Source organism: Mobula birostris, chromosome 19 (genome assembly GCF_030028105.1).
Source record: "Mobula birostris isolate sMobBir1 chromosome 19, sMobBir1.hap1, whole genome shotgun sequence".
Taxonomy (NCBI): domain Eukaryota; kingdom Metazoa; phylum Chordata; class Chondrichthyes; order Myliobatiformes; family Myliobatidae; genus Mobula; species Mobula birostris.
In genome coordinates this window covers 43343214-43371102 of record NC_092388.1, presented here as the reverse complement: position 1 = coordinate 43371102, position 27889 = coordinate 43343214, and the positions used below count along the sequence as shown (strand labels likewise).

The window sequence follows — 27889 nt, the reverse complement described above, 5'->3', positions numbered from 1 at the left end:
GAAATCCAAAGCTCCGGGCAAGGAGCCAATGGCATGGCTGCTGGTAGTAGGGTGAAGCAAATTGGTGATGTACAAGATGCCTGAATTTGAGGAGGACGGACATTTCAAAGAGACGTTGAACTCAAGGAGGCTTTAGTTCCAAAGTCCAAAGATAGCTGCTGATATTTCTATCCTAAAGTAATGATCATTGGAGTGTACCACTCCCTAAGTGTATGAAAGACTACATACATATTACATTCATTTTGTGGGGAAAAGGCTACATCAATAGAGTAATTTGAACATGTGGATTATAGTTTTATGATCAAATGAAACCTGTATGGTGATGTTACTGAAAGATTTAAGAAATAATTCTTGCCAAGAAATTTTTTCTTATTTTGTTCAAAAATGTAACAGGAGCAGAATCCGAATCTCAGTTGTGGGAATGGAAAACAGGTCAAATTTCAGTTGTTGGAATCTGAAGCAAGAATAGAAGTGATGGAAGAATTTGCCAGTCAATCAGTACCTGTGGAAAGAGAAATCAGTCAACATTTCAGGTTGATGACCTCCATCAGAGCATAGTGGTAGATTGTGATTAGATGGAGACTCATGTGAAAGTTGAATGGCCAAGGAAAAAAGACCATAAGACATAGGAGCAAAATTAGGCCATTTGGCCCATTGAGTCTGCTTCACCATTCCATCATGGTTGATTTATCATTCCTCTTAATTCCATTCTCCTGCCTTCTCCCTGTAACCTTTGATGCACTGACTAATCAAAAATCTATCAACTTCCTGTTTAAATATACTCAACAACTTGGTCTCCACAGCTGTCTGTGGCAAGGAATTCCACAGATTCATTAGGCTCTGGCTAAAGAAATTCTTCCTCATCTCTGTTTTACATGGATGTACCTCTACTTTGAGGCTGGGCCCTTTGGTCCTAGACTCACGCACTATAGGAAGCCATCCTCCCAACATCCACTCAATCTAGGCCATTCAATATTTGATAGATTTCAATGAGATACCCTCTAATTCTCTAAACTCTAGCGAGTACAGCCCTAGAGCTATCAAATGCTCCTCATATGTTAACCCTTTGATTTCTGGAATCATTCTCGTGAACCTCATCTGGGCCCTCTCCAGTGCCAACACATATTTTCTTGGATAAGGGGCCCAAAACTGCTCATGATCCCCCAAGTGCAGCCTGACTCAGCATCACATCCTTGTTCTTATATTCTAGTCCTCTCAAAATGAATGCTAACCATTGCATTTGCCTTCCTTACCATCAGCTCAACCTGCAAGCTAATCTTTAGGGAATCCTGCACAAAGACTCCCAAGTTCCTTTATGACTCCGAGTTTTGAATTTCTCCCCCTTTAGAAAGTAGTCTACACCTTTATTCCTTCTACCAAAATGCATGACTGTTAACTTCCTTACATGATATTCCAACAGCAACTTTTTGTCCATTCTCCAAATCTGTCTAAGTCCTTCTGCAGACTCCATGCTTCTTCAACCGGGCCACAAAGCCATCAATTCTATCATCCAAATCATTGACATATAATGTGAAAAGAAGTGGTCCAACACCGACCTCTGCACAACATCCACTGACTCCTTTGTCTATCCTGCCTCAAAGAATTCCAACAGATTCAGTCAGGTAAGATTTCCCCTTAAGGAAACTATGCTGACTTTGGCTTATTTTATCACACACTTCTATGTATCCTGAAACCTCACCTTAATACTGGTCTCCAACATCTTCCCAACCACTGAAGTCAGGCTAACTGGCCATAATTTCCTTTCTTCTACCTCCCTCCCGTATTAAAGAGTGGAGTGACATTTGGAATTTTCCAGTCCTTTGGAACCATTCCAGAATATAGTGATTCTTGAAAGATCATTACTCATGCCTCCACAATCTCATCAGCTACTGTAACTGTAAGAGATTCACAGTTACAGGCTTTGACCAAGCCCTTTTGACCTGATATTTGGATATGGGAATAAATAGTCCTTCATTGATTCAATGCTTTGCTAGATAAACTCTGCAGAAAAATATCCTGTTGGATTAGTAAGTAAAATCTAATCTTTGTCATGGAGCTGATACTGCAGTGGTTCGGTTGTGGGCTATATCACCTTTGGTATTGGCTCTCCCTTGGCCCACTAATTTAAAAAGTGTCACGTTCAGTGTTTTTGAAAACATTATAATGAAATATCAAGAACTCGGGTTAATTGTAGCTGCATGCTGAAGCACTGATACCACTAGAGGGAAAGAAGTGAGGAATGCCCAAGTTACTATAGTTGAAGACAAACACACTTGTCTTGAAGGGGCATTGTGGAGCTGGAGGAGGTCACCAAGAGGAGAACCTACACATCACCTTTGATGTCCTTGGAATATCCCAAAGGATAGTATAGCTGCTGATAAACTAGTTTGGAAGTTTAGTCATTCCGAGGAAGGAACAGTACAGACCACAATAATAAATAGTCACTGTGGCACAGATAGCAGAGCCACTGTCTCACCGTGCCACATGCCCGGCTTCAGTCATGACCTCAAGTACTGTTTGGGTGGTGTTCGCACATTCTCCCTGTGACCGTGTGCATTTCCTCCAGGTGCTCTATTTCCTGTCGCATCTCAGACTATACAGGTTGAGAGGTCATTCACCACTGCAATTTGTCCCTAGTGGTAGAACCTGAGGGGAATCGAGGAGTATTTGGGGAGAATGAAAAATGGGCTAAATGCAGGATACGGGTCAATAAGTGATTCATGGTCATTGCAAACTTTGTGGGCTGAAGGGCTTACCTCCGTGCTGCTCTATGACAATATAAACACCAAAAAATCCCTTAACCGTTGTGATATTGCTTGAAATCTAATAAGTAGCTGAGACATCATCACCAATTTCCCTGTTCTTTAAAAGTTTCTTGGGAGCACATTGTAATATCTGAGCCCACTGCTCTACTCTCTCTATGTCCATGACTGTGTGACTAGGCATAGCTCAAATACCATCTATAAATTTTCTGATAATATAAACATTGTTGGTAGAGTCTCAGATGGAGACGAGAAGGTGTACAGGAGTGAGATTTGCCAACTAGTGGAGTGGTGTTGCAGTAACAACCTTGCGCTCAATGTCAGTAAGACAAAAGAGCTGAATGTGGACTTCAGGAAGGGTAAGATGCAGGGACACATACCAATCCTCGTAGAGGGGTCAGAAGTGGAGAGAGTGAGCAGTTTCAAGTTCCTGGGGGCCAAGATCTCTGAGAAGCTAACTTGGTCCCAATGTATCGATGCAGTCAAGGCAGAGACTGTACTTCATTAGGAGTTTGAAGAGATTTGGTACGTCAACAAAAATACTGAAAAACTTCTATAGATGTACCGTAGAGAGCATTCTGACAGGCTGCATCACTGTCTGGTATGGGGGCGGAGGGCCACTGCATAGGACCGAAGGAAGCTGCAGAGGGTCGTAAATTCAGTCAGCTCCATCTTGGGTACTAGCCTACAAAGTACCCAGGACATCTTCAAGGTGTGGTGTCTCAGAAAGACAGCGTCCATTATTAAGGACCCCCAGCACCCAGGGCATGCCCTTTTCTCACTGTTACCATCAGGTAGGAGGCACACACTCAGCGATTCAGAAACAGCTTCTTGCCCTATGCCATCCAATTCCTAAATGGACATTGAACCCATAAACACTACCTCACTTTTTAAATAAATATTATTCCTGTTTTTGCAGGATTTTTAATTTATTCAATATAAGTATTCTGTAATTGATTTACTATTTATTTATTTCTTCTTCTTCATTATGTATTGCATTGAACTGCTGCTGCTAAGTTAACAAATTTCACAACACATGCAGGTGATAGTAAACCTGATTCTGATTTAACTACAGCATTATTGGCATTGCTTTTATGTCTCTGTATCTGCCTGTGTTCATACCTCCAGAATGGAATTTGAAACCACATTCATATGACTGGCTACGAGTGTAATCAACTGGGCCATGTATAATGTACAGAGTGAGGTACAAAGCCAAGGAGTGGTTAGGGAATCAGGCAGATTCTGTAAACTCACAGGGTAGATTAATCATGTACTGGATCTGCTTTGTGAACTCTTTCTGGGATTAGGCAGAGTATGAGGTTTTGGTGGGATTCAGGATGAAATGTGGAATTAGACTGCTAATGATTAGGATGCTTGCTTGACTGGAAAGGGACTGTGTTAAAGGATGAATTTTAAAACAGTGGAATGGAGTGAAATAATGTTTGCTAGTGAGTTGGTAATGGATGCTCAGGATGTTTAGGGAGAAAAAGTAATTATTCAAAGGTTTTGGATTTCAAGTTCAAGTTCAATTATCACTCAACCATATACGAGTACCCATGAATACAGCCAAATGAAACAATGTTCCTCCAGGGCCAAGGTGTAAAAGACAGAACCAACATTCATACACAACACAAGGCACAAATAGCACATATAAGATAGCAGTAAGTATACAGTCACACAATAATAAATATATATATTTGTGTGTGTGCATATGTGTATAAATAATATGACATGTCCTGTAAGTTGATGGTGCATTATCAGCAACAACAAGCAATTTTCAGCAGTCCCCAAATGGATGTACGCACGCACGCTGCAATCCAGCTTGTCTTCCACCAAGCAAACGGTAGAGGGTAGAGGGCAGCCCCCAGCCCAGCATGGATGCCATGCTGCACCATCTCCGGCATCTGCTCTCTTGGGGCTGCTGCAACAGGCAAGCCTGCGGCTAGAGGCCTGTTCCTCGCCAAAATCAAACCCTGCGCAGCTCCTCCACTTTCTCTTTCATCAATAAACACGGGGAGCGGACTTGCAGTATTTTACATTACCAATGTTCAGCAAGGTCTTGCGATCGCAAGGAAAACATCCAAGATAACTCGCTGTCAGACTGCACACCACCTTCGTGCACCAACTCCAATGCCTTTTCTTAGCAGTAGCACGGTCTGCACCAAGTCCAGCTCCTCCATGAATGAGCAGCTCGTTTATGGGGTAGACCTACCGTACTCGGAAGTTCTAAATGTCTAGCATTGTCTTGTGATCATAAGAATGACATTTAAAAAGCCAAAAACATCTTTGGTTGACGCTGGAGAGGCTGCTGCTTCCGAACGTGTCGTCATTTTACCAGTGAAGAATGCCTTCTGGTATTTCCCCACCCACTCAGCTTCCTGGCATTTTTGTCAATAATCACACTTGGTAGCCGCTTTCTAGCTGTGATTGACAACTTGTCTACAGAATGAATAAACTCTTCTTGGATTTCCAGCTGGGTACAGGTATCGATCACCAGGTGGTCCCAAAAGCAATTGTCGTACACAGTCATTCTGTACTGTCGCAATCAAGCCAATGGCCATTGCGAATGTAATGTTCTGCTAACGCTGATTTCCCCAGGTATCCCAAATGGATACACCTCCTGTGCTCCGTGTTGTAGGTTTCCACCGTCTGGTAAAGGAAGTCACTGAAATAAAACTAGAGGAAATGAATTTTAACAAAGACAAAGTTCTCACTCTAAGTAAGAAGTGGAATTTGATTGTAAACAAGGTGGGAGAGTGGAAACCTGATTGGATGAGGACTAACCAATTAGGCAGGATGGATGATGGGGGTATAAATACCACCGAACCAGACATGCCCAGGCATCATCCCTGATGAAGATGGCAGAGTTGTCATCAAAAGGTCAGTTGTAATCGATACCTGTACCCTGCTAGAAGCCCGAGAAGAGTTTTTCCATCATATACGTCTGAAAAACACTAGATCCTTTGTCTACAGAATCTTTGCTGTTAGTCAGCATCTACTCTTTCCTGCATAATGCTGAATGTTTGTGCTTTAAGCCATTGAAAGGAAATTATACTCTATTTTGAAAATCATGGTGGCTGTGATATGCAATGAGATAAAAGTTCTTTCTTGAAGTTGGTGGAATACTTAATACTGACCAACGCTGAAGAGAATCTTGCTGTAGGATCCCTTTTGTTTTCCCAGATGGACAAATGGGGCCTCAGTTTAACATATAAACCGAACGTCAACATATATGATAAAGCAATCCGTCCTTCATTACTGCATTGGAATATTAGTCTAGGATTTTCCAGTGTCAGGGTGAGACACAGTGCAGGGGTACTGCCAGCTGAGTTTTGGCAGCCACCAGTCACAAGGAAATGATTGTTTTGTGTCCGGTAGAGACCACAGGGTGTCCAACTGAACTGGTGCTCTCTTCATGGACTGACTTCACATTGCTGGGTAGTGATTCGAGAGATTGTGGTTTCTTAAGAACATAAGAAATAGGAGCAGGAGTCGGCCATCTGCCCCGTTGAGCCTGCTCTGCCATTCAATAAGATCATGGCTGATCTGGCCATAGAGTCATCTCCACCTACCTGCCTTTTCCCCATAACCCTTAATTCCCCTACTATACAAAAATCTATCCAACCTTGTCTTAAATATATTTTCTGAGGTAGCTTTCACTCCTTCATTTGGCAGGGAATTTCACAAATTCACCACTGTCTGGGAAAAGCAGTTCCTCCTCATCTCTGTCCTAAATCTACTCCCCCGAATTTTGAGGCTATGTCCCCCAGTTCTAGTCTCACCTGCCAGTGGAAACAACTTTCCTGCCTCTATCTTATCTATCCTTTTCATAATTTTACATGTTTCTATCAGATCTGCATTTACCACAATTTATCACAATTCAGTGGTTATGATGATCTCCAAATGCTGCAGGCAGGCATTGAAATATTGGAGCAAGTCTTGACAACATTACAGTTTTCAGCCAGACCAATTCTCTTTTCTGCTGATAATCACCATACCACATCCTCAACTCCGACAGCTATGCTATGTCTGCCTAAAACTTACAAGTAATAAAATTGACCAGCAGGAAAAGTTTGAGTACAATTCACAATGTCAAGCCTTCTACTTCATTTCTTTATAAGCGGATATTGATGCTATCCCCTACAGGTTTACAAATAGTTGTGAAGAAGATAGCAGAATAATGGATGTAGATCATACTGTCTTATTTATAGTTTCAGTGTCATGTGGGTGACAGAGCTCCTGCACTGAATCAAAACCTAAAGAGTTCAGGACCAGTCCTTACACATAATCTACACCAATACTCAAGTATTGAAGAGGTGATGGACTGTTGAAGTTAAACTAAAGACTAGTTTGCTTCTCAGATGTACCTAAAATGATACCTTTTCGAAGAACAGGAGAACCCTTCCAGTGTCTGAATAATATATTAGTTTGAAGGGCTGGAGTTTTGGTCTTTACAAATCCAATGATGGCTGCTGTTATTATTAGAAGTAGCACACTTTTGAGGGTCATAAAGGTCTACATACATATTAAATTCATTTTGTGTTGCATTTAAGGTAAAATATTATTTTGGAGAGAGTTATGTCAGGTAAGTTATTAGTTAAATAGAGAAAGAAAGACTCTCTACTGAGTGAGACTTCTGTATCTATTTTTTTACTCTTTCTTTGGTCAGATTGATGTATTTCTATCTCCTCTGTGTCATTTCAGGGGATGGGGGTGTGTTGGGTATGATTCTGGATTTACTTTTAAGAAATGAAGCTAGACAGGTGGAAGAAGTTTCTGTCAGAGAGTACTGTTATGGAAGTAATCACAATTCACATGAATTTAGAGTAGTTGTGGAAAAGAACAAGCGTGAAACAGGAGTAATGAATCTCAGAATAACGTCTTTTTTACTAAGTTGAAAGCAGTTTAATACTAGTAGATGGAAGCAGTGTCATGTAGGTTTTGATTCAGTGCAGGAGCTCTGTCACCCACATGACATTACTCTCTGATAAAGTAGAGCAATCAAAGGCATTAAGAAAGGAATTCAGTGTATGAAGAAAAATATTGTTTAGAAAATTAAAAAAATCCAGAGATGGCCTATAAGTACATAAAGAGGAAACGAATGAAAAGGTAAGGAGTATTAGTTACCAAAAATGTTATTTAACAGAGGTGGTGGATGTGGATTAGGTCCTAATGACTAATTACTGATTGTCTTTGTAGCAGAAGAGAATGATATAGTTATGATGAATAAACAAAATGTTATAGAAAAAATATCATTTACTGAGAATGGATAAATCACTGACCATATAATATGCAGCCTATGCTGTTAAAAGCAGCCAACAAAAATTGTGAAGGCTCAGGACAATATTTCAACCTTAGACTATATGACCATAACACAGAGGAGCAGGATTAGGCCGTCCAACCCATCGAGTTTGCTCCACCATTCTGTCATGGCTGATCCCGGATCCCACTCAACCCCATACACCTGTCTACTCGCCATATCCTTTGATGTCCTGACCGATCAGGAAACTATCAACTTCCGGCTTAAACATACCCATGGACTTGACCTCCACCTCAGTCTGTGGTAGATTATTCCACAGACTTACTACTCTCTGGCTTAAAAATACTCCTCCTTACCTCTGTAAAGGGTCGCCCTCTAGTTCTGGATACCCCCACCATAGGAAGCATTCTCTCCACATCCACCCTATTCTAGGCCTTTCAACATTCAGTTGGTTTCAATGAGATCAATGAGAACCTGTTAGAGGATAGGAACGCTGTTGTTGCAGTAATGTTTAAAATGAGAAGAGGGAATAAACTGAGTAATTGAAGCCCATTTAGTTTAACTTGGAATGGTTGACTAGATTTCATTGGAAGCAAATAGTACAAAACTTATTTGAAACACATTAATCGATGATGATCGGTAAGGGTTTGCAACGGGATGATTCTTACTGCATAAGTTAATTGAATTACAGAAAGTACAAGCAAGACTGTTAATGGCAATGCCTTTGATGAAGTCTCTATGGGTTTCGTGAAGTGTTTTGATACAGTCTGGTTGAAAAATTAAGGTAAAGAGATTTGAGATTTAAGTCGATGGGGTTGCATTTTGGATCCCAGTGACAGGAAACAAAGAGTGAAGGTTGGTAGGTATGTTTGTGATTACAAAGCTGTTAACACTGGGTTCCATAAGTCTTGGTATTCAGTTTTTGTAATATGTTTATTAATAGTTTGGATTAAATATAGAGATCATGACAAATAACTCTACAATATTTGTAACAGTTGATGATGCGGTTAACAGTGGAAATGTTTCGATTACAGAATGCATGTCAGCTGAGCCAAAAAATGGCAAATATAATTTAATCCAGAGAAATGGGAGGTGATGCAATTGGAAAGATGTGTCTTGGCAATGGTGCATGTAATATATGAGAGGATATTCAGTGGTGTGGAGGAGCTATGGGATCTGGAAATGAATGACTACAAATCCTTTAAGGTAACAGGATACTTCAATAAAGTGATTAAAAAAAGATGGAATACTTTGTTAGCCAAGGGATAGAGTATAAAAGTAGGGATGTTAAGCAAGAACTATACACATCAGTTAAGCCACGTGTTGAATGCTGCATAGAGTTCTGGTTTCCGCATCACATACAGAGACGCCAAAGAATGTTGCCCACGCTGAAAATGTTTAGCTCTTGGGAAAGATTGGATAGAACAGCTTCTGCTTCTTTAGAAAAGAGTAGGCTGAGGACAGTCATAATTAAAGTGCCCAGCTGGGGTAAATATGAGGAAAATAATTTCTTTAGCAGAGGAGTCAAATACTGGCAGACATTCATTTGAAGTAATAGGTTGAAGGATTAGAGGTGAGATGAGAAAACTTTGTTTCTTAATCAGCCTAAGGATGCATTAAGCACTGTTTGGTCATGAGTTATAGAACATTGAGTTATTTTGTAATGTACCTAGTGTGGGAGAGTGAAATTTATTAATTGGCATAGACATGATGGACTGAATGGCTTATGTTATCAATTTTTTAATGGATCTGTGATTCATACAGTGACTGGTGTATGAAGGAGGAATTTATTGTGTTGTTTAATATCCCCTGCCCCCATGTACTTTCCTCATGGTTGATGCCTGTTTCTTTCTTTCTTTCCCCCCCCCCCCCTCCCCTCGTTGCAGGAGCTGCAGTTTGAAAGATTAACCAGAGAGCTGGAGGCGGAGCGTCAGATTGTCGCCAGCCAATTGGAGCGATGCAAACTGGGATCCGATACGGGCAGCATGAGCAGCATTAGGTATGGATTAAGCATGAATCCTGTTTACTTTCATGTTGTAGTTTAGCACAAGCCTCGGAGGTGTGCTCAGAGTGAAGGTTTTGTGTGTGCGTGAAACATTTTGATGCCCTGCTGGTTTACCAAGGTTGAAGGTGTGTGGAATGATAGGGTGTTGGGTAAAAGAAAGGGTGCTCTTTCCTTGAGCCCATGCAGTTCTTGTGTTACTTCAGTTGTGCCATGCAATGTATTTTCCTGTAGAGGAAGCCTCTTCCCGATTACTGCTTCATGACTGTTGATTGATGAGAGGTACAACAGAGCACACTTGATGAGTAATATTTCAAATTCTCCTTGCTGCAGGCAATCATGAGTTGGAACTCCTGTAGTCAAACTGAAGAGTTATAGCATGTTCTCCCCTTGAAAATACATTCTCTACAAAGAAGGACTTCATCAGTTTGAGTACACAAACTGTTCAGTCCACTCAATCATGTTAATAGCAGCTAAGGAGCAGAGTCCATTGTAACCTAACATTACTCAAACATTAAAGCAATTACTCTCAGGTTTCCCTGTACTATGTCACAGGTACATGTAAAAGGGTATGCTGGGGATGATTAAGAATTAGAACAGGATATAGTTGTGTTTTCTCTATTACTGAATATTTTGATACATGAGTTCCATTCACTATCATCAGTAATTTAACTGGACAATAACCTTCATGTCGCTAGGGTGCTTAGGCAGTGTGAGAGAATGAGTCGAGTTGGAGTGCTGACGGTGGAATGCTCCTTTGCTGTCTCACGCTAATAACTCATTTATTTTAAAACCCATTCTCCCCTCAATCTGCTCTTTTTACATGGGTGGCAGGATGTGTGGACACACTACAGATTAGTGTGTGGACTCACTACAGAGAGGCTTCCTCCTCTCAAATGTGATGAGCTGCATTGTTGCTGTGGTTTTATATTATTCTGGGGGCTAAGAAATGCTATTTGTTTGTTCTGTCAGCCGCTTCTGATATTGACTAATTCACCTCGATCACCTAAGCCCCAGTGGCAGTTTCCTGTCACTGGTTCTCTAGCTAAGAGAAGGAATCAGGGTCTCTTAAAGGAATAAGCTTTGGATGGATGCACCTGTGTGAAACGGCACACAGCGAATTTGCAGGGATGCCTATGATCCTTTCGCTGACCTCAGTAGATGACTACCTTTGTGAGTGGGTGCTTCGGGCTGTGCATTGAACCTGAATATGAGGGCACCAGGTGCCCCTATATGCCAAGGTGTTGCAAAGGAGAGGTCTGGCCCCATTGCCGCGCAATATCCCAGTCAGCTGAATGTTGCCGTACCACCTGTTTTTCATGGAGAACTTCTCCCAAGCCAACACCTTTGACCACAAGTCCATCAGGCAGTGTGTAGCCTGGAACATCCTGCAGATACTGCAGGAGAAGGACTTGATGGACACAGTGGGGTGTGTTTCTGTCCAGACCATCTGGTGGAATGCCTCATCGCCAGGCCTCACCAACAGAGACTTAGAATTTGCCTGGTTGACAGTGAGAGCACTCCCAGTCAGATCCTTTTCTCATGCCTGGAGCACCGTTCCCGCAACCCGCTGCTTGTGGGATGGCTGTAGAGGGGAAGAGACGGTGGCTCACATTTTTGCAGACCGTAGGTTTGCGAAGAGGGTCTGGAGAAGGTCAGAAGGGGTGGTGTCGCGGTTCATCCAAAGAAGCTGTATGACAGAGTTCTCTCTGATTTGTGGGCTGTTCCCAGGAAGGTGAGCATCAGATGCCGCTGGCAGATCATCAACTGCGTGAAAGATGCTCTTTGGCTGCCCAGAAGTTGTTGGTCTGTCAGCACATTGAGATGTCCATGGAGGAATGCTGCTCAAAAGCTTGGTGCAGCGACACGAGGATTTGGTGGGGAAGGACTGCAGTGTGGAGTTCTACTCCTACTGGGGAGGGAGGGGCTCGGTTAGGGGAGGAATGCCCGCAAGTATTGTAGTATTATACCAGCCCAGAGTGCCTCTTGAGTTGCAGCAGTGCTGTTGCCATGTACGAATATGATAGAACAGTACAGAATACATTGGCTATGAAGGTAAAGGATGAAATGGTATTGAATGATTTATTATGAATAAAGTTTAAAAATAAATGGAAACAAAATTAGTCAGGAGAAAAACAAACTGCTGATTTGCTATCATTCACTTTACACATTCCCACAAATGTTCAGCCAATTCAGAATCAAAATGACAGTGTCTTGAATGGTATTTCATTGCTTATGTTAAAAAATTATGCCAAATATCGAAGGTATGTCTACTGAGCAAACTAGTAAGTTAAAAGTGAAATGAATAATGCAGATTATTAATATGCGTATCTATGTGTTTTCATTGCCTTGAATCTTCAGTCTGCAATGAGAATGTCCTGGCCTTAACTTTGCTATGGTGAAGGGTCTCATTTAAGTAGTTGAACAGCTGTAACAATAGCTCATTGTCAGACTTCACCAGGCCTCTTATTTATTTTGTCCAAGTGTAGTGCCTGCTTTAGTTGCTCAAGAATCTTAAAGCAAGCCCCTCAACCCCCACTTGTTGTAACCTTTGTATTCATTGCATCTTTGAACAGCTCCCTCATCTGTATGCTTTGAGCACAGCACAGATTGGATTTAGAGCTAAATATTTCTGCAACTAAAGATTTTTTTCCCCCACATTTCTCATTGATCTTACCGGTAGATGTCGGATTAGAAAGTCTCTCCTTGGGGCACTAATGGGATTTCAGGTCAATGTAAGCAGAGTTTATTCCATCAGGAATGATATATTCTGCCAGGGTTGTGTGTTATTGGACAGAGTATTTTTATTTGAAATGGATTTTTCAGTATTAGTAGCTTGGATTTCCACAATCCCTGTCAAGTGATAATGACATATTTGGGTCAATCTGATCACCTTTTATTGTGTCAATATAATGACTGGAAGTACCCCGGGTAATTTCTTGTCATAACCTGCTCATGACTGCCTCCCCTAAATTTCCTGTGGTAAACGGGCAAAAAGGATTTCTAATTGGATGGTTATGGCCATCAATCATCCATTTCTTTAACAATTACAGTACATTTACTGTTACATACCCTGTAACTGGCAGAAATGGAACACTCGGAGTCTGTGATTACTAGGAACTAATAAAGTTTTATTAAAGAAATAAGTAATACAGTACACTAACCTCAAGGATATAAATGTAACAGGTTAGCAATGATAGTATACACATATACAAAGAAATAGGGTAATAGGAATCAACCAAGCTCTATCGCAGTCTAGGGGTAAAATGATCAGTCTTAAGGTGAAGCAGAGTTCAGTTCAGTCTAGTGCAGTTCGAAGTAATCGCTGTTGTTGTACCATTGGGGGGAGAGAGTGAGAGATGCAGTTGGTTTCAGGCAAACCTGTCGATGCCTTCTGATCCAGCTGGGGTCACCGACAGTGACCCCTCTGTTCCGGATACGATTGTTCTTCCGTGGTGAACCCGGCACCCAGGCAAGGGCGGACACACACCAGGTTCCCACCGATTGTACCTTTACACCCTGTGAGCCTCCGACTGATTCCCGCAAACTGGTCCTCCAAACTCCCACCAACTTGTGGGGCACACTGCTGTTTCCAGGATCTCGTGGCGTGTGTGTGTCGTGCCTTAGCAAACCGGCTATTTTTATTCCCCGATGGGGTATCACCTGTCCATCAAACTTCAAACAGTTCAGGTTCAAAGCAAACGGTCTGTGGCAGACGCCAACATCTGAATTGTGTCTCTTTCTCGTTAATCTCTCTCTTCTCTCTTACTAGCATTTTGAATGTTTCTCCATTGTCTTTCATTATCTCTCTCATTAGCATCATCCGTTCTGGAGCTCTGCTTGGCTTCACACATGACATTACAAGTAATGGAAGTGTTGAAAATTCTCATATAGTTTCTCCCCTAAGTTTGCTGCTGACCCTCTTGAATCTGTGGGTATTGAGTGATCATTTAATTTATTGTAAGGCTCATGGCTCTGGGCCAGTGAAATTGCTTACAGTCAGAGAAGGTGGAAGATTTTGGGAATGGACCACACAACTCATTTAGTTCTCCACTCATTCACTACTAGTAGTGCTACCACTGTATAAGCACATTGCCAGCAGCACAGTAATATGGAGGGAATAAAGTGCCCACTGTTATTATTGCCTGAATTGTTCATGAGGTCCCCAGCGATGCAGGTAGCTTTTCCATTCCAAGGGTTGACATTCTGAATCCTTGCCTCAGTACAGTCAGTGATCAGTGCTACTTTTATCCATCTATAATAAAAGGCTCTCACCATCTGAGTCATGCTCTCTTCATCTTACTACCATCAGGGAGGATCTATGGGAGCCTGAAGACCCATACTCAGTGTTTTAAGAGCAGCTTCTTCCCCACCACTATCAAATTTCAGAATACAACAGATTTTGATACGTGGGCATTTGGGTAGGGTTAGATGGGTATGTAATTGGAAATTAAGTGGAAGCAAGCCCTGGTACGTGTATGAATGGACGTCCAGATGAAGATGTGAGAATACAGATCTCCTTACATCATTTGGGTGGGCCCCAGTGGATGTCTGAGTCATCTGGAAGTGTGTTCAGATGCTCTTTGGATGCGAGAGTTCAGCAATGTTTGTCACATCTCATATGACCTGCCAACCAAATATAACCAATAAGTAAAAGATATCTGAGTAAATAAAACTTCCACTTCTCTTGAAAGCTCTGACTTTTCTTCTATATGTCATTACAACAGTGTCCAGGGAAATCCTATGTGTCAGCTGTGCAGAGGAAGACAGGCTGACTTACTGTCTTCTCATGCTTAAGGCATTATCAACATTGCTGCCTTGACCAGGAATGCATGATTGCATCTGCTGTTCAATTGCTAACATCCACTCACTCTCCATCACACATATCCCTGTACTTATCACCCTCGCTGAGTCACCTCATCCGAAAGATTTTCAACCTCAAATCAGTCCTTGGCCCAATCTCTCCACAGCCTCACCCTCCCAAGCACCATAAACTTACCCAGCCCTACAATCTTTCAAGAAAATTGCATTCCTCTAATTATGATATAATTTGTAGCCTTGCCTTCGGCAAACCAGGGCCCCAAACTCTGTAATTCCCATCCTAGGCTTGCCTACCTCTTTCCTGTACTTCAAGTTAATTTCTTTTACCAAATTTTTAGATACGTGAGGTTCAATGTAACATTTTGTCTGTGCAGATTTTCCTTGTATTTTTCATTCAGTGGATGTGTTTGTGCATTCATTGTCTTTCTGTAATTGAATTTAGTTTGTTGCTATACTACATTATAAATGGTGAAGTGTACATTAACACTACCGTTAAGTAGGCTATACAGGGCATTTCATCCCACACTGATAACTTATGTATAAGATGTTTATGGAGTTGCTAGTGGTGATATTTGTGGTGCCTAATGATCTTTGAAGTAGTAGTATTCAGAGCTTTGGGAGGTGCTATTGCAGAAGACAATGCCAATTTCTTCAGCGCATTTTGTAGACGCTGCAACTTCAGTAGGTTAGTCACAGAGGGACTGGATGGGCTGGAATCAAGTGAGCTACTTTAGCTTGCATAACACCCAGGATTATGAGTGTCACTGCAGGAGCACTCATCCAGTCAAAGTGAAAGTACTACATTGGATTCCTGAAACATACCTTACTGTTGCCAGAAATGCTTTAGACAGTCAGGGGATGTGTTACATTCCACTCCAAGCAGCTCTTAAAGTTGCTTGTGGTGGTAACACTAAGATGTTGATAATCAATGATGGAAATGCCATTAATTGTCAAAGGTTAGGTACTCTCTCACCAGGGATGTCCTTAACCTGGCCCTTTGTAGTATAAATGTCACCTGTTACTTACTAGTCCATAATTGAATGTCCTCTGAGGCTTGTCATATATAAGTTCTGACTACTCCATTTTCTGATCAGTTTTAAGGCAAACTGAACACTGCAAATATTTCAAATTCTGAATTGAGACCAGAAGGAAGGTCATTATTGAAGCAAGTTGGGACAAAAATATATTCTGATAATTGGCCTCCAAATATCATACTGTCCTGCTCTCTATGATTCCAACCTGTGGAGAATTTCCCCTAATGGCCATGACTTCAGTTTCATTCCTGCTGCTTAATACAATACTTCACATCAAAAGCAGTCAATCTCTTCGCTCCTCAGTAATTTAATTCTTTGGTCCAGGATATAATGATCTATGGATCCTTGAAGAAACCTAACTGGTACATTGATGAGCAAGCTCTTCTGTCACTTTGCTGATTGAGATGAGGTTAATGTAGCAATTAATGGCAGAATTAGAGTTATGAACGTGGCAATGTAAAAGACTTGTGTGGAGGATTTAGAAGGGATTCGAAGAAGATTTTTTTTGCACCCGGAGGGTGGGTGAGATCAGGAATGCACTGCCTGAGGAGATGATGGAAGTGGATACTTAGTAGTTAAAATGTATTTAAATGAGAACTTAAAATGTTGTTCTGTGGGCTGAGTACTTAAAAATAGAACTTGTATACATAGGTACTTGATGGCGGGTATAGACACAGTGGGCCCAAGAGCTTGTTTTCAAGCTATGTGATTCTATGACAAACCTGGGCTATTTTTTATTTTATTTTTGTAGGTTTACTGAAACTGCTTGTTTTGAAGTATGACAAGTTTAGTAGCACAAGTATGTGGCAAGCTGTTGGTAAATGACTGAGGCTCTTGGCTCAATCTAGATAAGTGTGAAATGATGCATTTGTGGAGGTGTGACCAGGCGAAAGGAGGCATGATAAGTTGGGAGGACAGTGAAGTAAGTGCAGTGGGATCATAAAGGCAGCATAAATGGTCAATAAGATGGAATAAAAAGATGCATGGAATACTTTATTAATGGAGACATGGAATATTTGACGGGGAGGTAATGACAGATCTGTATTCAACCCGAATTATGTTACACACTGAAGATTGCGTTTGAGCTTGTCTTCAGACATTCTAGGTGGGAGGAACTGAATTGTTGTCATTGGGTTAACCATGCCTTTGTTGCGTTATTGCTCTCATTTGTGATTTTGCCTGGGTGAGTGAGTTTCATACCATTTCGGGAGATAACCCATCCGTTTGGAATAAAAGCAGAAAATGTCTTCTGTTGAAGAGTTTTACTAAATCAGAGGAGATCTTAAAACCATCTAGTGGCTTTTTGGCCACTATAGATGCTCATTATTATTAAACCATAAGACTTAGGAGTAGAATTAGGCCATTCAGCCCATCGATTCCGCTCTGCCATTTCATCATGGCTGATCCCAGACCTCACTCAACCCCATACACCTGCTTTCTCGCCATATCCTTTGATGCCCTGACCAATCAGGAAACCAACTTCCATTTTAAATATACCCATGGATTTGGCCTCCATTGCAGTCTGTGACAGAGCATTCTACAGATGAACTACTCTCCAGCTAAAAGGAAATCCTCCTTACCTCTGTTCTAAAAGATCGCCCCTCAGTTTTGAGGGTGTGCCCTCTAGTTCTGGATACCTGCACCATAGGAAACATCTTCTCCACATCCACCTTATCTAGTCCTTTCAACATTTGGTAGGTTTCAATGAGATCCCCCCCCACACTCTTCTAAATTCCAGTGAGTACAGGCCCAAAGCTGCCAAACACTCCTCATATGTTAACCCCTCCATTCCCAGAATCATCTTCGTGAGCATCCTCGAGACTCTCTCCAATGCCAACACATCCTTTCTGAGATACGCGTCCCAAAACTGTTTACAGTACTCTCAAGTGCAGCCTGATTAGTGTCTTATAAAGCCTCAGCATTATCTCCTTCCTTTTATATTCTATTACCGTGAAATACATGGCAACATTGCATTCGCCACCGCCTCCTTCCAGATTTACCCAATTAACAGAGTTTTGATTCTTGAGTTGTAGATTAAAACCAAATTCTTTTATTTGTACTTTACACTATACCACCGTATTTTATGCTCCGTTCTGTATATAGTCTTTGTCAGTAAATGACTTATACTGCCCAACGCTCTGTAAGCAGGAACAGTAGGAGGCTTGAGTTGCTGGAATATATAGGCAGGTTTATTTGGAGATGGTGAGCAATATGTTACATATATTAAAGGTGTAAGAGGTAACTGTTGTTCTCAAAATCTTAAGTAGATTCAGTTCAATTTTCCCAAGTGGTCAACAAGTTCTGGCAGCATCCAATAGAAGCCCTCAAGTGTTCCCACATCCCAACGCACTTGGGACTTAATAAGCTCTGCAAGAAGAAATGTTTTCATTTCTGTTACACCTGTCTGGGCTTCAGGACATCTCAAAATACTTTAAAGCCAACGAAGTGTAGTCAGTGCTTTAATATTGTTCTTGTGTTGCTAGTAGGAAGAAAATAAGGCCACTTCACCACAACACAGAAGATGTTGAGTAATTCTAACCAAAGAGCAGTTTTTCATTCACATTTCGAGGAATTTCGGGTACCTGTTGCATCATGTCCCAAGTCTGTGGGTTTTTCCTACCCACTGCAGCCCATTTCCTGTTCATTTTCTTTTCTTCTCTAAGAACCAGTACGAGTGAAAATAATGATTATAACAGGTCTTGCAAAATACTAAATTCTCTCTTCACCACAGCATTCCATTTCTCTTATTTTTCCTACCTCATCACCCTCACACTGCTTCTGAAATTGATTTCCCAACTCATGCACTTAAAATTCCTTTCACACAGACAGCTTTGCTGATAAATTCTATTTATTGAAAGGGCACAAAGTCACAAACTGAGTAGATCTTTCTTTTATCTGAAGAGCTATTAGCCATTCCCATTCCTCCTCTTCTCTATGCTGTGAGACCGGTTAATGCCATTTGCAGTGCAATTGATTTGTGCTCTCACCGTTGCCATCACTAGTTTAACCAACTATGGAACTCAGGAGTCAATCAGAAAATATCCACTGTCATATTTTGGCTATTTGTTAAACACGCATTTGTTTGAGCCTGGATTTTGCTCTTCTGTGTATTAAGGAATGCAGGAGTTGATCATTCCATGTCTCAGTTTGATTGTGCCTGATCTGTATTTTAACTCATTGGTTCATATTCTTTTAAAATGCTTGCTTCACAAAAATCATTCAGACATAGCTTGAAAGTTTTTATTTAACCTTGCATGAATAGCTTTTTTAAAAGATTCCATTTTCTGGATTTTAAAGTGAGAATGTGGAATACCTAACTCGAGACATATGAGACACATTGGAGGCTTTTTTTTTCCACATTGTTTCACCCATCCAGTCGGGCTGCCGGATCAAACCTCCAATGGCACAATATTTAATCTGAAACTAATACCACTGACACATATTGTCTGATGATGATCACATTGCTGTTTATGTACCCTGCTGTGAGAATATTAGCTGCTGTGTTCTTTCATTACAACACACAGCCTATGCTTTTCAATATATTATTTATTTATTTGGAGTTGCCGTGCAGAATAGACCCTTCCAGCCCTTTAACCCACACAGCCAGCGTCGCCCAATTTTAACTCTAGCCTAAGTTTAATCACAGGACAATTAACAATGGCCAATTAACCTAGTAATCAGTACATCTTTGGACTGTGGGAGGTAGCTGGAGCAGCTGAAGAAAACCCATGCATTCCACTGGGATGACATACAGACTGCTTACAGAGGACACTGGGATAGAACTATGAACTCTGACACCTGGAGCTGTAGTAGCTACCATGGAGCTCTGCTTGTTTTAAAGCACATTCCACTGTCCTGTGTAATTTATTTTATGTGCTTTCTTTTCCTGTTTTATACCTCTTTTACTCTCCCTGTGCCTCCCTCTCTCTCTTCCTTTGTCTCTTTTTCCCCCAGCTCGAGCACTTTTATATGACAGTGAAAGGAACACAATTTATTTCCGACAAATCTATTCTGTTTTCATTCTCAGGCTGCTTGCAGCAGTCCAGGAGATTAACCTTCAGTAGCTAGAAACTCATAATTAACAGTAATTTTCACCTTTGCTGCCAGAGCAGTGGCCTGTTCTCATTCCATTGATCTCCCAAACAACTAGGTTAAAAATAATTTCCTTTTATTGGCCTTTGTCATTCATCTCATTCTTATTTTTAGATATGGTTTTTCATATCCCTGGGAGATCATATCACCAGCATGAATAACACATAATTGGGAATGCCTCCTCTTTCAATTAGACAGAAAGATCCTGGGATTTTACAAGTCTTTTCCCCACGGTTGGGGTGTTCCGCCAATGTCTGTACATAGTTTGTATGTTCTCCCTGTGACTGCATGGGTTTCCTCCACTCGCTTCTGTTCCTCCCACATTCCAAAGACATTCAGGTTAGTAAGTTAATTGGTCACGTGGGTGTAATTGGACAGCGCAGTTTCATTGGATTGGAAGGGCCTGTTACTGTGCAGGATCTCAAAAAACCTTAGAGGGCAGGAATAAAAGGTAATAGGGAGAGATTAAAAGAGACCTGAGAGGTATAATTTTTTACATAGAGTATAGTGAGTACCTGGAATGGACTGCCAGATGAAGTGGTCGAGGCGAGTACAGCTGCAGCATTTAAGAGGTATTTGCACAAGTACGTGGAGGGGAAGGGCTAGCAGGGTTATGGTCTGAACACGGTCAGTGGAGCTTGCAGGGTTATGGTCTGAACCCGGTCAGTGGGGCTAGCAGGGTTATGGTCTGAACACAGTCAGTGGGGCTTGCAGGGTTATGGGCTGAACACGGTCAATGGGGCTTGCAGGGTTATGGTCTGAACACGGTCAATGGGGCTAGCAGGGTTATGGTCTGAACACGGTCAATGGGACTTGCAGGGTTATGGTCTGGACACGGTCAATGGGGCTTGCAGGGTTATGGTCTGAACACGGTCAATGGGGCTAGCAGGGTTATGGTCTGAACACGGTCAATGGGACTTGCAGGGTTATGGTCTGAACACGGTCAATGGGGCTAGCAGGGTTATGGTCTGAACACGGTCAATGGGACTTGCAGGGTTATGGTCTGGACACGGTCAATGGGACTTGCAGGGTTATGGTCTGGACACGGTCAATGGGACTTGCAGGGTTATGGTCTGAACACGGTCAATGGGGCTAGCAGGAGAATGCAGTGCTCTGAATGGAACTGTTGGGCTGAATTACCTGTTTCTGTCCTGTATTGATCTATGATCAAAGAGGAATATTGGACTTTTTCCCCGTGACCCCTCTAACACTTATTCAACACCTGACACAAACCAAGCATAGACGAAAAACAGAAAGAGGTACATGTCATTTGCTGCTTTGAACCTGCTTAACCATTTAACATGTCCCAAATGTTATTTTCTTTTTCTGTTCACTTATCACTTGATTTCGTATAGATTTATAAATCTTATTGATTTTCCTTATGAACGTAATCATTCACTGAGCCTTGTCAGCCCAAAAGAGCAGAGAATTCCAAAGATTCACCAGCCTCTGAGTGAAGAAATTTGTCCTTATTTCAGTCCTGAAAGTAATAGCTCTTCTCCTGAGACATCGACCTTCAGTTCAAGACTTCTTATCCAGGGTAATTCGCCTTCCTGCATCTACCATGTTGAACCCTTAAAGAATTTTGTATGACTCAATGAAGTCATGCCTAGTTCTCCTCAGCTCAAGAGGATAGATACCTACATAGCAGATGTTTCTCCAGTTTTGACAGACCTCTCACCCCAAGAAGCAGTTTGGCAAAGTTTCATTGCACGGCTCCCATAACAGCTAGATTAAGGTAAGAAAATCAAGATTCTACGTAACTTCTCCAAATGTGGTCTCCCTAGGCCCTTTTCTAGTATACTGTCTTTATGCTTGTACTTCAGTCTTCTTGCAGTGGCCAGCTTTCCCTTGCCTTCATAGTTTACTGCTGCATCTGCATGTTAGCTTTCAGTGACTAGTGTACAAGAGCACACAGACTCCCCTAAGCATCAACATTTCCCAATCTCTCACCATTTAAAAAAAACTCAGAATTTCTATTTTGTTTTCCAGCATGTTTCCACATTGTACTCGATCTGCCACACTGTTCGCTCACTCAAATTTTCTGTATCTCCTTGAAGCCACTTTGTATCCTCATCACTGCTCACATTCCCATGTAGTTTTGCATTGTTCGAAAAGTTGTAAATATTACCTCTGGTGCTCAGTGAAATTGTTGTCGTAGATTGTAAACAGTTGGTGCTGAACCACCGATCCCTGCAGTGTCTCACTATCACAACATGCTGACCAAAGAAGGACCCATTTATTCTTCTGTCCAGTTCACTGTACAAATGCTGCCTGACCTGCTGAGATCCTCCAGCATTTTGTGTATTTTGCTTTGGATTTCCAGCATCTGCAGACTTTCTCATGTTTATGATTTGTCTCTCTACAAATTCTGCCTGACCTGCTGAGTTCTTCCAGCAGTTCATTTTTCTGTTCCTATTTCCAGCATTTGCAATCTCTCATGTCTCTATTCCAACTCTTTGTTTTCTCTCAGCTAACTAAATCCCAATCCACAATATTGTATATTGCTCCCAATTTTATTCATCATCTGTATGGTATCTTACTGAAATCCCTCCAAAACTTAAATTACACCTACTGATACCCCACAGTTACTCCACTAGATGGACCTCATAGAATTCCCAACAGATTAGTCAAACATCATTTCTATTTCATAAATTCATGTAGACTCTGCTTAACCTTAGTATTTTATGTGTGTTTAAATTGTATCCTTTTTTCATTGGTTCCAGCTTTTTCTCTACCTCCTCTTTTCCCTTCATTCATTTCTTAAGATCACATTTGAGATTTTCCAATATGCAGGAAATATTAGCAGATTATTTAGAAACTTGGAAGTTGATAACCAAATCATCCACTGTTTCTATTACCACCTCTTTGTCTGCAATAGCATTTATTAATATTCAGGCTCATTACCTTTCAAGGAGTATTTCTTGACTAATAATGATTTTTATTCATTGCACTGGACCCTTATTTCCTCATTACTTCTCCAAGGTTTTTGTAAGTTTTTGTTTAATTCCTCTATCTCCTTATTTCCCCACTAAGAGTACTTCCATTTTCGTAAAGGTTTACAATTTCCTTTGCTAATCTTATTTTCTTCCATAAATACCTCTTACACTCTGTTTTTATATTCCTTGATAATTTACACTTGTTCCTTTTTTCCCTTTTCTTTATCAGTTTCTTATAGCAGCTTTATAAACCTTTCCCTTTGAATTGATACTTTAATTTATCCCCTTACCCATGGTTGGAGTGCTTTGCACACAGTGATTTTGTGTCTTAAAGAAATTTACATTTGTTGCAGGTAAGTGCATTATTTCCCTAAGCCTTTGCCTATCTACTGTCATAACCTTTAATGTAGTTTCTCAATGTATCCCAGCCAATCTTCCCCTTATACCTTCCTTTGCTAAATAGAAAACCCTGGTTTCAAATTAAAATCAAATCACTTTTAAACTTACTGCAAAATATTGTCATGTTAACATTTCCTGGAACAAGATTTCTTTTAACCCTTTCTCATTGCAGAGCATCAGATTTAAAATAATCTAGTTCCTAGTTGTGTCTTCAACACACTGATCCAGAATTTTATCATTTTCTAATTCCATAAAATCATTATTAGTACAGATTTGGTTTTCCCAGTGTATGTGCAAATTAGAGACCCCCATGTTTATTATACGTTCTGTATTATCTTCACCTCCAATTTCCTCAATCATACTGAGCCTTACATCACCATTATTATTCACAGGCCAGTAAATAATTAAGTCCTGCCGAAGGTTCTCGGCCCGAAATGTCGACTGCATTTTTTTCCATAGATGCTGTCTGGCCTGCTGAATTCCTCCAGCATTTTGTGTGTGTTGCTCAGATTTCCAGCGTCTGCAGATTTTCTCTTGTTTGTGAAATAATTCCCACAAATGTTTTGATGCCCCTGCTGCTTCTTAGCACCACTAAATTCAATTTAATTGAAAATTGTGATATGCTAAACTAAGGTCCTTTCTAACTGTTATACTGGTCTCATTCCTTAATGAGACGAGTACAGCAGTTAGGACCATGGTTTAGCAGATCACAGTACTCAATTCAATTAAATTAAGAGTTGATAGAACATAGGAAAATTGAATGTACAGTGATAGAGGACTCGTGAGGAGAAAGTTACTAAGATTAAAGATACTGAGAAGGTTAATGTGGCACTGCTTTGTTTTAAGCTATTTTATACCCATAAACATAAGGAAAACTCCATTCAAATTTGTAGATAAGAGTTAACCAATTAGAAAGCTATTATTTAATACAGCAGTATCAAGTTAGCCATTGAGAAAGCACTTATTTAAGTAATACAGAACAAAGAAGCTTCCCTGACTGTCCAGAATTATACTTTGTATAACTGCTAGAGGCATATTAAACTATTATATATACATAAAAACTACTTAAAATACAACTAAATAGTTAATTGTTAAACATCAAAGAAAATAACACTTAAGCAGTCTAAGAACTAAACGAGCCCTCCCCTTTGATTCCAAATTACACGTTTAGAATCATTGTATCTTAAAATTCAGAGGCAGAAAAACTTGTGGTATCAACGTTATGTATAAGATAATCAAAACAAAATTGCTTAAGTTATGCAATATCAAAGAGTATATATTCTTCAAAGTGTTCATAAGATAATATCATGATTAGACAGATTAGTAGGCACAGTTATGTGAGTTTGAAGTATTCTATTAATGATCAAATAAACAAGTGTAACGCTCAGGGCTGTCGGCTGGCTCGTGTTTGTCTAGGGCAACCCCGTCCGCCCGCCTAATCGTGTGTCACGTTTGCGTAGTTGCTGTGTGATGCACCCTAGTACAAACTCACATCAAATATCAGACAGCACACAATGTACGATTTACAGATTACACTTTATAAATCTTACTAGAAGGATGTAATTAATAAAGATACAATATAAAAGGAAAGTAAAAGGCACCAAACTTATCAGAGTTCAACCACTTCGTGCACAACCATTGGAGCTCAATTAATGGGGACTTCTTTCCACCATTTGATCTCCTCCGACCTCCTTCACCCGCTGCCTGGGACCAACCATGATGATCGACCAGAGCATGTCCAGCACGTCCTTCCTCTTTGGTTCTCCTCCGGAAAAACCTGCGCACTGACCCAGGTTCCCACACTACAGATAGAATAAAATAGCTTCAATTAGTTAGTTCCTCCGTTATCTGTAGCTATAACCCAAACATTTCAGCTACAGAGAACATTACCTCATAGTTCATATTACAAAGAAGCCATTTCATTATAACACTTCAGAGAAGCCATTTTGTAATTAACAGTTAACACTACAGTTAATATTACTGAGAACCCTACACAAGTAATAAGATGTAAATTATGGTAAGACACATTAGTGTAACAACAACTAATGTTAAATAAACTTCATAATGTTCACTAGTTGTCAACATGCTTGAAGTCTTCTGGCTGGTTAGTGATTTGCTTACTGTAGCACAGCAATGTAAGCACTGTGGCCAGGAGGTTACTAACACATTGTACTTTATACTTTATTGTTGCCAAACAATTGGTACTAGAACGTACAATCATCACAGCGATATTTGATTCTGTGCTTCACACTCCCTGGATTACAAATATTAAATATTAAAAATAGTTAAAATTAGTAAGTATTAAAAATTTAAATTATAAATCATAAATAGAAAATAGAAAAATGGAAAGTAAGGTAGTGCAAAAAAACCGAGAGACAGATCCGGATATTTGGAGGGTACGGCCCAGCTCTGGGTCAGGATCTGTTCAGCAGTCTTATCACAGTTGGAAAGAAGCTGTTCCCAAATCTGGCTGTACGAGTCTTCAAGCTCCTGAACCTTCTCCCACAGGGAAGAGGCACGAAAAGTTTGTTGGCTGGGTGGGTCGTGTCCTTGATTATCGTGTCCTTGGCAGCACTGCTCCGACAGCATGCGATGTAAAGTGAGTCCACGGACGGAAGTTTGGTTTGTGTGATGTGCTGTGCTGTGTTCACGATCTTCTGCAGCTTCTTTTGGTCTTGGACAGGACAACTTCCATACCAGGTTGTAATGCACCCTAGAAGAATGCTTTCTACCGTGCATCTATAAAAATTAGTGAGGGTTTTAGGGGACAGGCCAAATTTCTTTAGCTTTCTCAGGAAGTCAAGGCACTGGTGGGCCTTCTTGGCAGTGAACTCTGCTTGGTTGGACCAAGTCAGGTCATTTGTGATATTGACCCCGAGGAACTTAGAGCTTTTGACCCGTTCCACTTGCGTACCACCGATGTAAATTGGGTTGTGCGGTCGGCTACTCCTTTTGAAGTCAACAACCAATTCCTTCGTCTTGCTGACGTTGAGGGATAGGTTAGTATCTTTGCTCCATGCCACCAGGTTCTTAATTTCCTCTCTGTACTCAAACTCATCATTACCCGAGATATAGCCTACAATTGTGGTGTCATCAGCAAACTTATATATCGAGTTTGATGGAAACTTGTCTACACAATCATTAATCACATTATCTGTCCTTGTTGGGTACCACTTTAGCTCACTTGCAGTGGCTGGCATGTATTCACTTACTGTTACCATCTACTTTTACTGCCAAGTTAGTAATTAGTAGCACTTGATAGGAGCCTTCCCACTGAGCTCCCAGTGGTTCCTTATGCAGTTTCTTAGTCAGGACCCAATCAACAGGAATCAGGTATGTTCTCCTTCTGCTGGGTCTTCCCAACTGGGAGAAACCTATTGAGAAGCAGAATGGACAGCTGGGGTTAATTTCACAAAATAGTTAACTAAACTGTCCACCATAATGTGTTTATCAGTTTCTTTGAGATCCAAGACTTCTGGCAGTGACCTGTTTGCATCTCAAATGGACTTAATTTAGTTTTCCTGTCTAGGGTTGCCCTGATGCTTCACAAGACCATAGAAAGAGCTGTAGGCCATAGTATACCTTCCTCATGATATTTGATCAATCATTGTTTGATGGTTGCTTTCCTTCATTTGACTTGTCCTGATGACTTTGGGTACTGTGGACAATGAAAAGACCATTCAGTGTTCATCAGTCAGCATAATTCCTGACAAACACTTCCAGTGAAATGCGCTCCTTGGTCAGAATCAATGTGACATGGCAGTCCCCATTTCAGAATATGGTCCTTGATTGGAGTTTTTGCTGTGTGTGTGGTAAAGTTTTCCTTGCTACAATAGGTTCCACCCATCTCGAAAACTTGTCCACTCTTACGAGTATGTCTGAGTATCCATGACACTTTGGTAAATAAACGTAGTCCACTTGTAAGCATAAAAATGGACCAGGTGGGGCAGGAACATTTAATTGTGGTAGCTGTTCTGCTACTCCAGGATTTGTTTGCAGGCACGTCATGCATCTTTCAAATATTTGTCAAGCTTGAGCCCTGAACTTCGGATTCAACCACCAATGGGAGAACCTGTCAACTATCTTTTGTGCTCAATGAGTCCTAGAGAGTGCATTTGCTGTGGCAGATTAGGAAGCAAAGTAGTTGGAGCTATGAGTATTTGCGCATGTCCATACTCCTTCACTGTTTAACCTCCCACCATGCTCCATCCAGAACCACTTTTCGTTTGAAGAGCATTGAGCTTGCATCTATCGAATATTTTGTATGCTTATCTGTGATGTAGAGTTCAACTTCAAATCTATAATGCCAATTGTTGAGTTCACTGCGCGTGATCCTGGTACTTCTTTTACTCCTCCCCATTCTGCCAATTTTGCATTTTCATCTGCAAATGCATTTCCATGGTTTTCCATTGTAGTCAATTTGGAGTAACTTTTAGATGTTAATACAGCAACTTTTGACAGTGGTTTTATGACATCCATAAGTTCTTATACTAGTTGGCCATTCTTGATTGATTCTTACAGCCATAAGAAATCAACTTAGTCTCTGTAAGCTTTCAAAAATCATGAACAACTCCAAAAGC

The 27889-nt window shown here is 40.8% G+C and overlaps 1 protein-coding gene across 6 annotated transcripts in view; it reads left to right on the top strand.

The window, feature by feature from the left end:
• Window positions 1-27889, top strand: part of LOC140212554 (catenin delta-2-like) — a 579924-nt gene that overhangs the window by 97148 nt on the left and 454887 nt on the right. For 4 of the 6 annotated variants that reach the window (XM_072283520.1, XM_072283516.1, XM_072283515.1 and 1 more), the window contains exons 1-2: window positions 9191-9228; window positions 9909-10021. In XM_072283520.1, the coding sequence (XP_072139621.1) occupies window positions 9205-9228; window positions 9909-10021 (137 nt within the window). In that variant the 5' untranslated portion in view covers window positions 9191-9204. Of the gene's footprint in view, window positions 1-9190; window positions 9229-9908; window positions 10022-27889 lie in introns of those variants that run through there. The other 2 variants (XM_072283519.1, XM_072283517.1) reach the window with 1 other exon arrangement.